This window comes from Mus musculus, chromosome 11, assembly GCF_000001635.26.
Source record: "Mus musculus strain C57BL/6J chromosome 11, GRCm38.p6 C57BL/6J".
NCBI lineage: Eukaryota > Metazoa > Chordata > Mammalia > Rodentia > Muridae > Mus > Mus musculus.
This window is the reverse complement of record NC_000077.6, coordinates 79,473,515-79,488,958: the sequence shown is the minus strand read 5'-3', so window position 1 is coordinate 79,488,958 and position 15,444 is coordinate 79,473,515. Positions and strand designations below refer to the sequence as shown.

Sequence of the window (15,444 nt, the reverse complement as noted above, 5' to 3'; positions counted from 1 at the left end):
CCTTTGCCTCTAGAGTGCTGAGATTAAACGTGTGTACCATAACTCTCAGCCACTTGTTTCCTGGTTTTTCATGCATAACATACATTTTCCTTTAAAAAAAAAAGTTTTGAGAAAATAATAGTATTGATAGCTATGAGGACATGGAAAACCCTCAGAAATGGAAAACAAATGCCTTATGTATAAAATCTTAGTTAATAGTACATAAAATAAAACATTCTACCTGGAAGTACACAGCCATGGCCATAGAGAGATAGGACATTCTGGAAGAAATGTGCAAGGATGCAGAGATTAAAGCAACAGCCTAGAGGTCAGCGCAACATAGCTGCTGCACAATAATACTAACAAGCTACTAAAGGTTCTTACATTCACTACATGGTTCTTCACATTGCAGATAAGAATATGGGTGGGGCTGCGGAGTGAGTCTATAATATAGGGAATGCAGCATAAACTTCTTCTGAAGCAGAACAAACAAGACTTAGTTTAGTAAGATGATGTTAACTTTATTTAAAGCTCAAGAGATGGAAATACTGTCATCCACAAGGGAATGAAAAAGAGGAGACAATCTTTTCAAAGTCAAGTCATGCTAAATTCTGATTCCAAGCCCTAGTCTAGCTTAATGACTCTAGGATGTTATGGGCTGTGGTCAGGAGAGCACAGGTAATGTGGCCTTGGCAAGCAGTGTCTCTTTTGGTTTTCTAGGGAACAATGGGAGGGAAGAACTGTACTCTAACCCAGATCCACTCAGGCCACATTTGTTTCTGTATTCATGATTCCAACAAATTTTAATTCTGAAAATGAGTTATGTATCTATCATCCCTGGCTATATGCTTTCTTGAAAGTCTTTTAGCATGACATTAACAAAATACTGAGCTAGTTTACATTGGTTATGAATAACAAGTCACAACAAGTCAAAATAAGACTAGAAACTTACAGGTTTACACTGGTAAAAACCAAATTTGCTTGGAAGTGGTGACTTGCTCTGGAATGTGTGGTTTGTGCTTTCTTTTTGTTTACTTGCTTGTTTGTTTTGTTTTTCAGATAGGGTCTTACATATCCCATGCTGGTCTCAAACTCACATTATGCATGCGGGGAAAGCCATTTACTGACTGATATACCCCTGGCCCTAAGATAGATCTATCTAAACCAGGGGAAGCATGTCTTTTCCCTGTATTATATTTCTAAACCAAAGAAAATGGTGGTTTACGTGCAATTGAAAATGTTACTAAGAATTAAATCTAACAGCAGCCTGCCTTTTGGGATAGTTGTATATCTACTACCTTGGGAAATTTTCAAATCCTTTGTTTAAAAGCAATACTGTTCTCAAGAGATGGCTCAGCAGTAACGATTGCATGTTACTTGTGAGGAAGAGTCCCTAGCACTCGAATCAGGCAGTTCACAACTGTCTAGAACCCAGGCTCCAGATCTCACTTCTCTAGCCTCCTTGAGCACAAGCACCCACATGCATATACCCCCACACAGACACATGCACCTACACATATTTAGAAAAACCAGAAATACATCTTTAAAACAGGAAACACCAAAAGCCATTTTCTGTGCTATATATTGTCAACATGCTTTAAATGTTCAACTTTTAAATATAAGTAAAAATTCTTTATAAGCTGGGCATCGCAGTACATGTTTATAATCGAAACATTTAAGAGGCAGAAGGTGGAGGGCTCCCATAAGTTCAAAGTCAATAATGCCTACATAGGGAATTCCAAGTTGGTCTGAGCAGGAGTAATATCTTGTCTCAAAATAAGTCAATAAATTAACAATAAAACCCAAACCAAACAACTACACACTTGCAGCATGATATAGCTTTTAATACAGGGGGTTAGATGGTTCAGTGGCTAACATGCTCTGCCTTTCCAAAGGACTCAAGTTTGGTTCTCAGCACCCAAGTCAGGTGGCTCATAACTACGTATAACTCCAGCTCCAGGGATGCCTCTGACCTCTGAGAGCACCTGTACTAATGTACACATACCCACATGTGTGTGTGTGCACTCTCTCTCTCACCTCTACACATAATTTACCAGATTTTTTTCAGCAATTTTAAATACTTATTATTTATTTTATGTTATGTGTGTGTTTTCTTGGTGAGTGTGTGTGTGTGTGTGTATATCATGTACATTTAGCAGTCTATAGAGGCCAGATTCCCTGGAACTGGAGTTACAGGTAGTTGTGAGGCACCATGTAGGTGTTGGAAACCAAAGGAGACCCTTTGCAAGAGGAGCAAGTGTTAACTGCTGAGCTATGGTTTTTGTCTGTTTGGTTTTTGAGACAGGATTTCAGTATGTAGGCCAGACTGGTCTGGAACTTACTAAGTAGACCAGCCTGGACTCAAATTCAGAATGTCTACCTCCCAGTACCTCCCAGTACCTCCCAGATGCTGGAATTAAAGGCATGCATCATCATACCCAAGGATTTAACATATTCTTAAATGAATGGTGCCTCATTCTAAGAAGGTACACAAAAATCTTCAAATTTAGTGTATATCTATGACCCTGATTTGAAATCCTCAGAGCAAGATAAATTTATGAATTCAAAATAGTTGAGTGTAGAAGAAGATACAGTACATAATCTGTAGAAGTAAAATTCTAGTTGGTAGAAAACTCAATTTGGGACCCAAGAGATTCCATGAAAAGGATAAGGCAGGGCTTTAGACAATTACAAAAACAGTTAGAAATACCAGCTGAAGTAGAGCAGTTACCAGAAAGTAAATACAGAGAGGGGATTACCTAACAAAACCATCATCTCGTGGAAGGATGCAGGCAGCCATGGTGAACAAGAGAATACATTCTCACCTACCCTTTCTTTCTTCAGTCTCCTTGTATTCCCTATTAGTCAAGTGGAATTCAGAGATGAGAAAAGTTCAATAAGATTCTGTATTCAGATCCACATCTCAGGTAGAAGCAGGATGTAAAGTAGAGTAACATGGGATTTGGCAAACAGCACAGATGGGTTTCTATTATAAACAGCCCTCAAGTATTTCCAGCTATGACAACAAAAGTTTATTTCTCACCTCTACTGAGTCATTTAGTTCTACTCTCTTCTAGGGTTTTGAAGAAGCCCTCCAACAAACTTTGGAGAACTGGTTCAAAGCCAAACACCAGGCCAGAAAATGATGTACATATTGTTTTCTCTGGGCTGGATGTGATGGTTGTCAACTTGATCAGATCAGTCGTGATAACCCTCATGAAAATGGATCTATTAACCTTCTCATGTGGACAGAAGGAATGCTCAGGAGCCACGCTCCCTGTCCCGAAGGGTATGCTAGGGGTAAGTAGTTGCTGGAGGGAGAAGACTCCAGGCATGCAACTCTGAGATCCATCACTGATGGAGACAAGGGCTTTGGTGAAGCTGCACACTGAGTCACTGATGCTCCTGGAACACTATTAGCACAACTTGGAAGAATAGCTCCTTCGGTCTATCATTTCCCTCTTTGTCTAGAGTGAATGGAAATAGGTCACCCAGGACAAGTCACACAACTCATGTCACCAGCACTCAGGTACATTCCCAGGTAGTTAACCACAAGGCTGACAGGAGTGGTATGGCGATATGCTGGAAGGAGACAAGAAGCACAAATATACCAAGTCCAAGTCTCATACCAACCCAGGTAAAATGTTCCAAATAATTTGAGTGTCAAACTTCTATTGATTCAACTTTAGGTTGTCAAAGATGAGTGTATATATGACCTACCAAATAGAAGCCAGAAAATAATAGTGGGCTCTTAAATTTAGGCTGATGATTCGTGAACGTATGTTTATGACACAGAGGAAATAAGTCAAATGACCAATAGTTGCTACTTCAGACATTACTAATCATATCATTGGAGAGACAGAAATAAACTGACAGCTTTTCAATAAATCCCAGTGTCTCCTAGTCTTAATAATACTTACTATGCTAGAAGGTAGAGAAAATACAAAGAATAAGAGGTGTGCTTGACCTGAAGGCAGGGCAAGAAAAAACCCAGACTCTGATAACTGCAATTTCCTAAAATGACTAATTCTTCACCATAAAATTAGGGCATGTTCATACATAGAAAAAGGGTACTGACATCAGAGGTAGGCCTCCACAGGAGGAACTCTGAGCAAGGAAGGAAAAAACTTCAGACACAATGACAATATTAAGGTCTTTCAAGGCTGGATAATGGTAAATAATTTTTGTTTGTTTAGCATCATTAAGGTTAATAAAAAAAATAAGATAGTGAGAAACCAAAGGTTAGACAGCTAGTCATTTGGCTAAATGATAAATGAAATTAACAGATTACGAGAAGACCCAGGGCTACATGAGACCCTATCTTATAAAGCAAAACAAAACAAAGAGACTCTGAGAAAAAATAGGGAGAAAACACTGAAGTAAGTAAGGCAAGATTGAGTTGTTAGAAGCTTGATAATAAGCTGAATAGGCAGACTTGATGGCCACACTGTAATCTGAGCACTTGGAAGCGTGAGGGAAGAGGATGGTGAGTTTAAGGCCAGATGTTCAGAAGATTCTGTCTCAAAGAGGGGCGGGGAGGAGTAAAAGAATAAATTCAAAAGGTCAGGGTTAGAAAAACATAATTAATTACTGGGCCACAGTTAGCTCAAGGAGTAAACATCACTACAACCATTTCAACTCTATTCCCTAGAGTCAATTCTCAGAATAAGCAGGGAGTAGGAGAGGCATGGTAGCAGACACTCACTATCTCAGGCAGTGACTTAGTGCACTGCTCTGGTTGCCAAGAGGCTTCTTTTGTTGATTTTCTAAGTATGATCACAACTACCCTCCACAAGTGAGGTTAGAGATTTAGCAAGCATTTGCCTATTCATTCAAAGGAGGGGAAAAACTCAGCACAGAGTAAGGACATGTACTGGCTTGTTCCCCGCCACTCTCGCAGTGACTTCCTTGTGTACCAACACCACACCTTGTGTCCATTCCTGCTACACTCACGGTGCCTGCCATGAAGATGAAGCTGTTACTACAACACAGCCCTATTTCCCCGGAAAACACTGACTTCAGCTCGTGAGAGAGGTGGCTTAGGACATTTTTTAAAAGGAAACTTCTGTAATTGAGTCTCACACTATCACTTCCATGTCTAATTCTTTCTTTAAAGTGCCATGCGAGGGTACTTTTATCTTTATTTATCAACATTTAATCTCTTAAGATGTAAAATTCCTAAATTATTTTAAAATCATCATTAATGCTCTTACTTGGTTTGAAATCATGATAATTACAAAGCAAATTATATATTCGTCTAGTTAGAGTCAACCCAATGAAGCAATCCATTTGGGTGCATGCAGGAAGATTAAATGCAGTGAGGTATTCACTGGATCCTTTAAGTAAGTACATAGACTTTACAAAGATTTTATTTGAATGCCTTAATCTCTGTCAAAGTCTGCCTGTTTACACTAGATGTTTGGAAACGCTCCTTCCGATACTTCCAAAGAGGCGAGGCTCCAAGCACGTGACTGGCTCCTAGCTATATTATTTAGAACTCGGAGAGTGAGAAGAGACTTCCCTTCAGGATCATTCTCCAGGACCCAAGACAAAGGCTGAATTCATAATCTTCAAAACTAGTCTGCCAAATCAAAAGGTAGTAGTAACTCGAAAATGGTTAACTATGTATTAGAATGAAATAGAAGTTCTTGTATATATTCCTAAAATTTAAGTTTAAGATTTGAACAAAAAATATAATATTTTATCATGGTAAGCAGGGGTCTGCTTATTACAGGTATAGCAAGCTATTAGATTTGAATACATGCTAAGAGAAAAGTAGCCTAATTCTAGAGAGAGTACTGACCCTTTGGTATAGGAGCCTGCTCTGTGTTACCATTCATACCGGCTAAAGAACCTGAACTAGGATTCAGACTCAGGCTCTCAGTCTGCTTACTGTAGAATAGGCATCTCTAGACATGCTGTATGTACCCCTCGTGTAGGCTCAGCTGTAAAATGGCAGACTCATTTGTAGTCAATTCTAGATTTCCTTTTTAAAAAGCTATGGAATTCTCTTAACAGCTCGCCCTTTGCTCTCTTCTACCCCTAAAGAAGGTTAAAATGAAGGAAACCTTAGCATTGGGGAAATCATTTGACTTATGGTTGGTTTTTTTCTTCTACTTTGTTGTAAAGATTTAAAAGTAATATTCTAATTTGTAGAGCTACCCCTTAAACTACTAAGCGAGAAGCTTCCTCCTCCTCCTGCTACTCTCCTCTCCCACCCAGTCTGTCAGCCAGTCCTTCAGGTCGAACCTTTGCTGCTGTCCTGTTCCTCACACCAACCCCATTCTTACTGGTTCAAATGCCTCATGGTTAACTTGTTTGCAAAACAGGAAAACAAAATCAAGCTCCTTCTAGTATTCAGAACGCTTATTCCTGAAGTTAGTGACCTAGATAGAAAACAAGTCTGTTATCGGGTGAGGTTCAGAAAGGAGGGTTGTTATTTGGTCATTAATGAATAATTTAAAAGTCCATTTATATTATGTGAATATACTATAGAGATACAACTAAAGATATGTGATTGTCTATGTGTTTGTGAACTGAGTATTAAATTTTATGATCACTTTAAAGCAAAAGAAAACGATGACCAAGCATTCCTTCACTGTCACCCTGCTCCTCATGTGTGCTCATATTATGGGAACAATTTCAACAACAATAGCAGCAACAGCAGCAACAACAATAACAAATACCACCTCAAATTCTACAAAAAACTTGAGTCTTGGGATGACCACAACCACAACCACAACCACAACCACAACAACTACCACCTCAAATTCTACAAGAAACCCAAGTCCTGGAATGCTCTCGTCTTCCCCCAGGAGCCCACAGGCCATATCAAGACCAAGCCTCAATCCTGGGACAAAGCCCTCGGAGCTCATCTCCAAGAGCACCTGGCAAGGAAACAGGTCATCAAGTCCCTGCATAAACACGACTGCAGGGACTGTGGCAGGCGGGAGCACGGCACTCAGACCAGTCTTCAACACTCACTCCCTTTTTCTGTGCAGTATTTTTACTCTTTTGTACATACTCAGGCAGAAATGAGCCCAAATGCCTGCTCACTTCAGCACCTCATATTATTTACTAAATGACAAGCACACTAAGAAAATAAAATTTATATTAATTTACTGTGGAAGAAATTATTATTCTAGTAAGATTTGGGTTTGGGCAAGTTTTGTCACTCCCCACCCCTCCTGAGCTGAGAACCAAATCCAAGGCCTTGCACTTGCTAGGCAAGCACTCTACCACTGAGCTAAATCCCCAACCATGGCAAGTTTTAACTGTATAATTTAAATGTTACATTAATATAATCATTTCCTTCCTATAAATGTGCAGTGCTCTATTAAATGCCAAAATAAGCAAAACATCACATTTGTGTTTTAAATGTTTGCAAAATAGAATCAAACTCAAATGTCTATATTAAAGATAAGAGAAGAAATTATGGAAGAGGCATTTAAGCAAGGGGGCAGGAGAAGCTGGGAGATAAAGAGAGGTATGGGGGAAGCTGAAGCTGTTTTATATTTTATTATTTTTAATTAAATAGACTGAATAGCACAAATAGGGTATAAACAACAGTCTTTTACAAACATACCCATTTGTGGGACACCACTTTCATGAAAGTATGATAGCAGTAGATCATTCCAGGACCTTTTTAAAGCAGAATACAGTTGATCCAATAATAGGAACGTATTCTGAGTAAATATTGACTTGGTTCCAAAAGATTGTTTGCAAATCAGATGCTTAGAACTAAGAACTCATTTTACCTAGGAAAATGTCTCTTGACTGTTAGCTGAACTTTTTTTCCTCCCCTTTTCTCCTTCTCCCCACTTCCTTCTTTTTCCATCCTTTTCCTTCTGTCCATTTCCCATCTCTTTCTCTCCTTCCCTTAGTCAGAGTCTCTGTACGTAGTCCTGGCTGTCCTGGAACTGACTATGTAGACAAGGCTGGCCTCAAACTAGAGACTCAACTACTTCTACCTTGGGCTGAGTACTGAGACTAAAGAAACATTGGCTAGATTTTTATGTTTATATACAAGAATGGGTTTAACTTAACAAACTCAGTATGCTAACAGTAACAATTCCTGCAGTTATTGACATGGTGAGTTAGAACTTAAGATTAGGGCTGGCGAGATGACTCAATGGATAAGAGCACTGACTGCTCTTCCAACGGTCCTGAGTTCAAATCCCAGCAACCACATGGTAGCTCGCAACCACCCATTAAGATCTGATGCCCTCTTCTGGCGCATCTGAAGACAGCTACAGTGTACTTATGTATAATAATAAATAAATCTTAAAAAAAAAAAAAACAACTTAAGATTAGTTTGGAACTCAGTGACAATTCTAACTAGCTAAGCTATCAAGAGTAAAATGACACAGCAGAACCCAAGTGGACTGACTACAGATGGGTCATTTGGGAGTGCCAGTTTAAATATACAAAATAAGCCTTGTCCCCAAGGATATATGACTCTCCCTCACAAGGGGAAATGAAACAGACATTGGAGGTAGACAGAGGGAGTGAACTGGATAGGAGATAGAGTAAGGCAAGGAACAGGGATGGGAATCAGGTGGGGGTAGGGGCAGGACAGTTTGGGGAGAGAAGACAGAAATTAGCGGGGAGGCATCTGTGGGACTAGCCAGAGACCTGGGATTGGGAAAGGCTCCCAAAGTCTATTGGGGCAACCCTAGCAGTTGGGGCTATGGAGACTGAGGTGGCCACCTCCTGTAGTCAGTGGGACTTCCAATGGATGGAGGCATCAAGCCACCCACAAAACCTTCCACCCAAAATTTGTTCTGCCCACAAGATGCACAGAGATAAAGATGAAGCAGAAATTGAGAGAACAGCCAACCACTGACTGGCCCAATTTGAGATCCATCCCATGGGAAAGAGCCAACCCCTGATACTATTAATGATACTCTGCTATGCTTGCAGATAGGAGCCTAGCATAACTGTCTCCTGAGAGGCTTCATCCAGCAGCAATGGAAGCAGATACAGAGACCCACAGCCAAACATCAGGAGGAGTTGGGGGAGCCTTGTGGAAGAGTGGGGTATAGGACTGAGAGAGCCAGAGGGGTCAAGGGTACCCCAGAAAGATATACAGAGTCAACCTGGGCCCATGGAAGGCTGAAAAGAGCATGCAGGGACTGGAATTAGAGCCCCCTACACATCTGTAGCAGATGTGCAGCTTGGTCTTCATGTGGGTCCCCTAACAATTAGAGCATGGGCTGTCTCTGATTTTGTTGCCTGCCACTAGATCCCCTTCCCTATCTGGACTGCCTGGTCAGGCCTCAGTGGGAGAGGATGTTCTTAGTCCTGCTGCAACTTGATGTCCCAGGGTGGGGTAGTACCCAAGGAGGGGAGGCTCCCCTTCTCCTCAGAGAAGAAAAGGGGTAATGGGGAGAGGGATTTGTGAGGATGAAACTAAGAGGAGAGGAAGGAGGGGTGCTGTGATCCAGATGTAAAGTGAATAAATAGATACATTAATGAAAAAATTTAAAAAGAAGCCTTGTCCTTAGATTCTGATGTGGAAGCTCAGGGGGCTTAGAAAATGCTGTTATTTAGATTTTTCTGATAACCAGGATTGAGTTTCTGTCATGTCAAAGATTGCAAATAATACCTCAGAAGGTTATGATAGGGATGAAATAAAAAATTATACAATATTGGGATGAAATAAAAAATTATATAATATACAATATGTAGTTTGATGTGAAGAAAGTATTAAGTAAATATGAATTATAATTTGTATTAATGCCCTCCTCCAAACAGCTGTGAATAATCACAGTATCCCAAAGAGGAAACTCTCAACTGAAATGCTTAGGTTTTAACATTTTAATTACACTTACACACACACACACACACACACACACACACACACACACACACACGAGGCAAATGACAGAAATATACTATTGCCATCCATGCACTGCTGAGCTCTAAGCATAAGCTCATGACCCAGGCCTGACGAACCAAATAATCCATGTTCCTTGCTAACGTGACAGTCTAAGAAACTGACAAGAAACTCAAGACAAGCCAGTAAAGCCTGAGGTGCTACTCAAGTGGGTGACAAGGGCTTTTTAGGCTGGAAGACTACAAACCACTGACAGCTACAGCCCTTTCTGTCCTTAAGGTCATAAGGCATACACAAGGGGAGTGTGTGTGTATGGTCCATGTATATGCATATGTGTGTGTATATACTCACACATATACATAAATAAAATAATAAAAATAAATAAAACTTAATGTAAGACATTTCAAAAGTAACAGATGGTAATACTAGATAATGAATAGATCATGAAGATCCAATTTAAAATAAGTAAACCTGTATGTAAGGACAGTCACTGATGAACACTGAGGTACTTTCCAGCTGAACCACATATCAAGAACGTCAGGTAAGCTATATTGAGGTAATGAAGGGGTCACTGGCTGAGCTAAAGCTGAAATGACACAGAAATCAGAGAACCATGTAATGGAGTTAAACACAAAGCCAAGAAACAGAGCAGCAATTATGGCTTAGTGATGTTTCTTCCTGGTATGGCTCTTGACTCGTGGTTTTCTTTAGGCCCACTTTCTGATAAAATAAGAGACTTGGTAATAACCAAAGCCTACACTAAATACCTCAGCGGATCCATCCGATTTCACAGGTGCCTCCCACAGAGGGCAGGAGGAAAGAAAAGGAGAGTCTTACGATGACAGGGAAAGAACACATGATGTGAAGATGAGGCCAAAAAGACATTTAGACTTCAAATGTCTGTAGACACCAAAGAAGCCAGACTCCAGAGCCACTTGTCACAGAAGCCTGTACAGATAAGGCCTTCACTTACCGTCACAATGAGAAACAGGGCCTCTCTCTGCTCTTCCCACTGTGCCCCTTTGTCCTGCAGGTAGGCATTGTACCCAGTGAAAGTGAGAGCAGAAGCTCTCCCAGATCTCAGAAAGGAAAGGCATGGTGACACATGGCTTTAGGACCAGCACTCAGGAACTGCAGAGATGGCTCTGCAGTTAAGAGAATTAGCTATGTGTCCAAAAGATCCAGGTTCAATTCCAAACACCCCCATGGTAGCTCACAACTGCCTATAACGTCAGCTCCAGGGAAGCCTCTTGAAGGCAGCAGGATACACAGATAGACAAGCATGTTCATGTACATTTAAAAAACAAAAACAAAAAAGCCCCCAAAGACCCAGCACCCGAGAGGCTGAAGCAGAATGATCTTGAGTTATAGGCCAGACAGGCTACTTGGTAAGGCCACATTTCAAAACATGAAGCAAAAACTAAAACTCCTAAGTACTGAAAATTTGATTTGGCAATATCATATCCAGAAAAAGAAAACACGAAACTCAGTTTGTTACAAAATTACACCGAAAGAGACACAGAAGTTTAGCAAGCATATTTTCTTCCTTCTCAAAAATGAAGAGTCAGAACACCTAATAAGCCGCAGACTGGGGATCCCTGGCAACTGCAAACCTAAGGTGTGCAGGCCTGATTTAGAGCTGTGGAAACCCGTCGAAAGGCCAGGCCAATCTGCTTTTCCTCTGCTAGGCCACCAGAGAAAAAGGCCACAAACTTACAGTTCCTTATCATAAAGAGGGGAAGATAAAATCCAACATTCTGCTACCTTTAAACTACAAAGAATTCAAAGGGGGCTGGGAGTGAGGCACACATCTAACACACTCCTTACCAGTCCTCACAACTTAGATATAGCAGGGAAAAGTCAAAATACCCTGATAGTACTAAAGGTTAAAGCTGAAATACCAACAAGGCTGAAATGCAATAGAAAACTAAAATTGCCGGGCGAGGTGGTGCACACTTTAATCCCAGCACTTGGGAGGCAGAGGCAGGCGGATTTCTGAGTTCGAGGCCAGCCTGGTCTACAAAGTGAGTTCTAGGACAGCCAGGGCTACACAGAGAAACCCTGTCTCCAAAAAAAAAAAAGACAGAAAACTAAAATTATCTTAGAAAGAACAACCAAGACAAGAACAGTTTTGTGGAGAGATAAGGAGGGTCGTTTTTTCCTCCCATTTTTTGGGAGAGGTCTTTTGAGATAGCCCAGGGTGGACTTCTAATTCAATATAATCCTCCTGCCTTGGCCTCTTAAATGCTATATTTAAAAATGGACTAACACATTTGCCTAGAATTAGAAGATATTCCTTAAAGTTGTTAAAAAAAGGACAAAGGTAAGCGTGTTTTCCTGTTCCTTTTCTATTCCCCAGTTACTCAGAACTCTGGACAGCTGAGTATCTAATTTAAAAAGTTTCACGTTTCTCATTCTTCTTCCTTCTCCTGCTTTGTATGATTTCTCAACCTCTGCCACGTTTTTGCATGACCATAGTCAATAAACATAATTCCTTTATTTCTGTTAAGTTTGAGAAGACTAAGTCCTAGAGCTGCTGGACTGCCCTTAACATCTCGTTATCATGGGCCACTATGTAGTATCACTTTTTGTCCAAGTTCAGCCACTGTGGGTTGTGCCATTCTCATGGGAAGAAGAGAGCCTAACCAAGTACCACCACATGTTAGTTTTCACATGGCAGGGAAAGCAAGGCAAGCCCATCACCATGGAGATGGAGGAGGAGGAGGAGGAGGAGGAAGAAGAGGAGAAGGAAGAAGAGGAAGAGGAAGAAGAACAGCTCATGGCATGGCTGAGGACATCACAGTCTATTTCCCAGGCCACCCTATCCATCTTTATAGCCATTTCCTATAGCTCCAGTAATTCTTTCTTAAATCGCTCTGATAAAATTGCTCTGATACAGTCTCATACAATATACTAGCTTTTCTTTCTTCTTAAATGTGTGTGTGTGTGTGTGTGTGTGTGTGTGTGTGTGTAGGGAGGGTTCTGATTTTTGTGTTGCAGATATTATAAAATCAGAATATACCCGAAAGACTTTTCACTCTGATAGTAACTCCTTGTGGTGGTGCCTTAACATCTGATGTAGCAAAGACATATGAAGTGCATACTCTCAAACAAATACCTAGTAGTAAGCATACTATCTAGGGAGGCATGGCTTTAAGGGCTATTAATTCAAGAAGGAAAAAAAAAAAATCGCATCACGTTTCTGCAATTGCTATCACTTGAAAAACCCTATTAAAAGAGACTAAAATGTATTCTTACCTCCGTGCAACATAATAAAAAATAGGATTCCCAGCTTTGGAGGTGCCAGCTTGGTAGAAGATGCTTAACGTTTTCAAGGCCTTGAACTCTTCTTTCTCATGTACCTGGTGCCTAAAACAAAGAGGGAGTCACTTAAGAGTCTTTATACAAATTGTTGCCTAGTTAAAGAAAAATGTGATTAATCAACAATAAAAAGAAAAACACCAAAAAGCAAAATACCTAAAAAGCAACCAGTTTTCTGAAGGGCAAAATGTCAAGGTGTGTTCCTGAGTCAGGATGACTCTCTTGGGATTACTTAACACCACCCCTGGACATGCATGGTGGTTGCTCGCCTTTTACCCATGCTACTTCTTTTTTCAGATAAAAGGATTTTTAGTTTGCTTTTCCTTGCAAGTTCAGTTCATCAATCCTCTCATTTATGGTTTTTAGAAAGGTGAGAAAGTGTCAGAATTCATCACAGGACAAGCTAATAACTAGCAGGTGATCTTCCTGAGATAGTGTTCCTCGGAGGACTAATATAATCCACAACATATTTGCTCCCGAAGGCACAGCTCAGAAGAAAATAATTTTAGGAGAGATTCCTGCTATTACTATGCTTCTCCTGTTATTATTACATATATTTTAATCACTAGATATTAGCCCATCCTTTTGAGCAGATCTCTGCAGATCTATGAAGACGTACTGTCTTGTAGTAATGCTATATAGACAGATGACTTCCTAATTCTTTCTGATACTATGAGAAATTCTAAAATTGTATCAGTATTTATTAAGCTCTTTTACAGTGCAACTATTAGATTTTTTTCTGATAGTCAAAACTGCAATGAGAACTCTGCCAGTCTCCCATGTGCCACCAGTTAATTGCTTCTGATAGTAAACAGATAGTCTACTATTCAAGAGTATATTCCAAGAAGTTGTAAAGTTGTAAAACCATTAACCAAAGGCATAAAAAGGGAACTACGATTTATTATAGATACTAGGACAGAAGATGTCAACTGGGTTTATCTATACAAAACTTCACTAATAACTTAGTTATGGTTTTCAATTCTCTATGAACCTGTGGAGCCATGACTGGTAATGAATGTTTAGCCAAATAATTACTTCTAATGGATATGCATGTCAAAATTCTCCGTTGTAAACTTCTATTTCAATTTATGATTTGAATTTATGTGTAAACTTGTGATGAAATTTTTACCATGTGATCATATATTCAAAAAGATGTATAAGTGCTGAGGCACAGAGAAGAGACAGAACTGAGCTGAGGAGAACTTTTTAGACAGAATTTTTTAGCTTATCTGAACAGAACTTTTTAGAACAGAATTGAGGATAATTTTTTAGTCAGGACAAAGGAGAACTTTTTAGACAGAACTGAACTCAAGAAAAACTCACAAGTAAAGGCATAGCATTGGGAGAAAAGGCATTGAGAGTAAGAGCATTACTGTGACATCAGAGCAGGAGGAGAGAGCAAGAAGAGGAGAATGCAGTAGAGAGACAAGGCTTAGCCTTACTAAAGAGAACAAAGCTTTCTTCTTACAGACTTGGATCTTCTCACACTATCTTCCCTTTCTTTCCCTCTCTCCCCAAAGTAGGCTCTTACTGTCTAACTTAACTTTTATAAATTAACTTCTGAACATCAGGTGAGAATGTTTTCCTTCTGTCATTGGCACATCCTATGAATAAAACAACCAACTCACAGCCGTTCACAATGTACTGTTTGTGAAATATAATCAAGTGTGTGTCTACTAGTGAGAATCTTTTAGTTGATAGATTAGAGTCCTCTAAATGAGATATAAAACAATGTTTGTTGTAGCAGTATTTAAGTGTACTATATTTTCTGAGTCTTAAACTAAAAAAAAAAAAAAAATTAGAACCATGGACTTTTTGAAGGGTTAGTACGGTAATAAGAACTTAGGATTTAAATCCAAAAGAACCATAAAGCAGGTGTGAATTCAGGTCAATAAGTTATGTCTGCTTAGTGTATTTTCTAAAACTATAACATGAAAATAATGGTATCTCTCTATATGTTCTTTAAAGTATTAAATGAAGACTACGCCAAAGAGACCTTGCAAGATGGCTCAGCAGCTGAAAGTACTCACCACTGAACTGACAGCCTGTGCTTGGTCCCGTGGGACACGGTGTGAGGAGAGAACTGACTCCCATAGATTGTTCTCTGACTTCACACTGGCAATGGTACACAAGCGCGCACGCAAGCACACACACACTAAACAAATGTTTTAAAAAAAGCTGGCTTTTTTGTAAGACATCGTTCTTTTTATAAGAAAATCAATATATCAAAGCAAAACAAAACATGCTATATTAATACAGCATGAGCACATTCAGTAAGTGGTTTGGTAATAAACTTTGTTTCACAC

General features: G+C 39.8%; 1 protein-coding gene and 1 long non-coding RNA gene across 10 annotated transcripts in view; one reads left to right on the top strand and one right to left on the bottom strand.

Annotated features, from left to right (window-relative positions):
* Nf1 (neurofibromin 1) overlaps positions 1-15,444 on the bottom strand; it is a 242,020-nt gene that overhangs the window by 92,651 nt on the left and 133,925 nt on the right. For all 9 annotated transcript variants that reach the window (XM_006532442.4, XM_006532436.4, XM_006532438.4 and 6 more), the window contains one exon: positions 13,076-13,186. In XM_006532442.4, the coding sequence (XP_006532505.1) occupies positions 13,076-13,186 (111 nt within the window). The remainder of the gene's footprint in view (positions 1-13,075; positions 13,187-15,444) is intronic.
* On the top strand, positions 4,928-7,236 carry AU040972 (expressed sequence AU040972). The gene is made up of 4 exons (NR_045305.1): positions 4,928-5,013; positions 5,241-5,321; positions 5,395-5,575; positions 6,547-7,236. It is a non-coding gene; the product is annotated as an expressed sequence AU040972 (long non-coding RNA).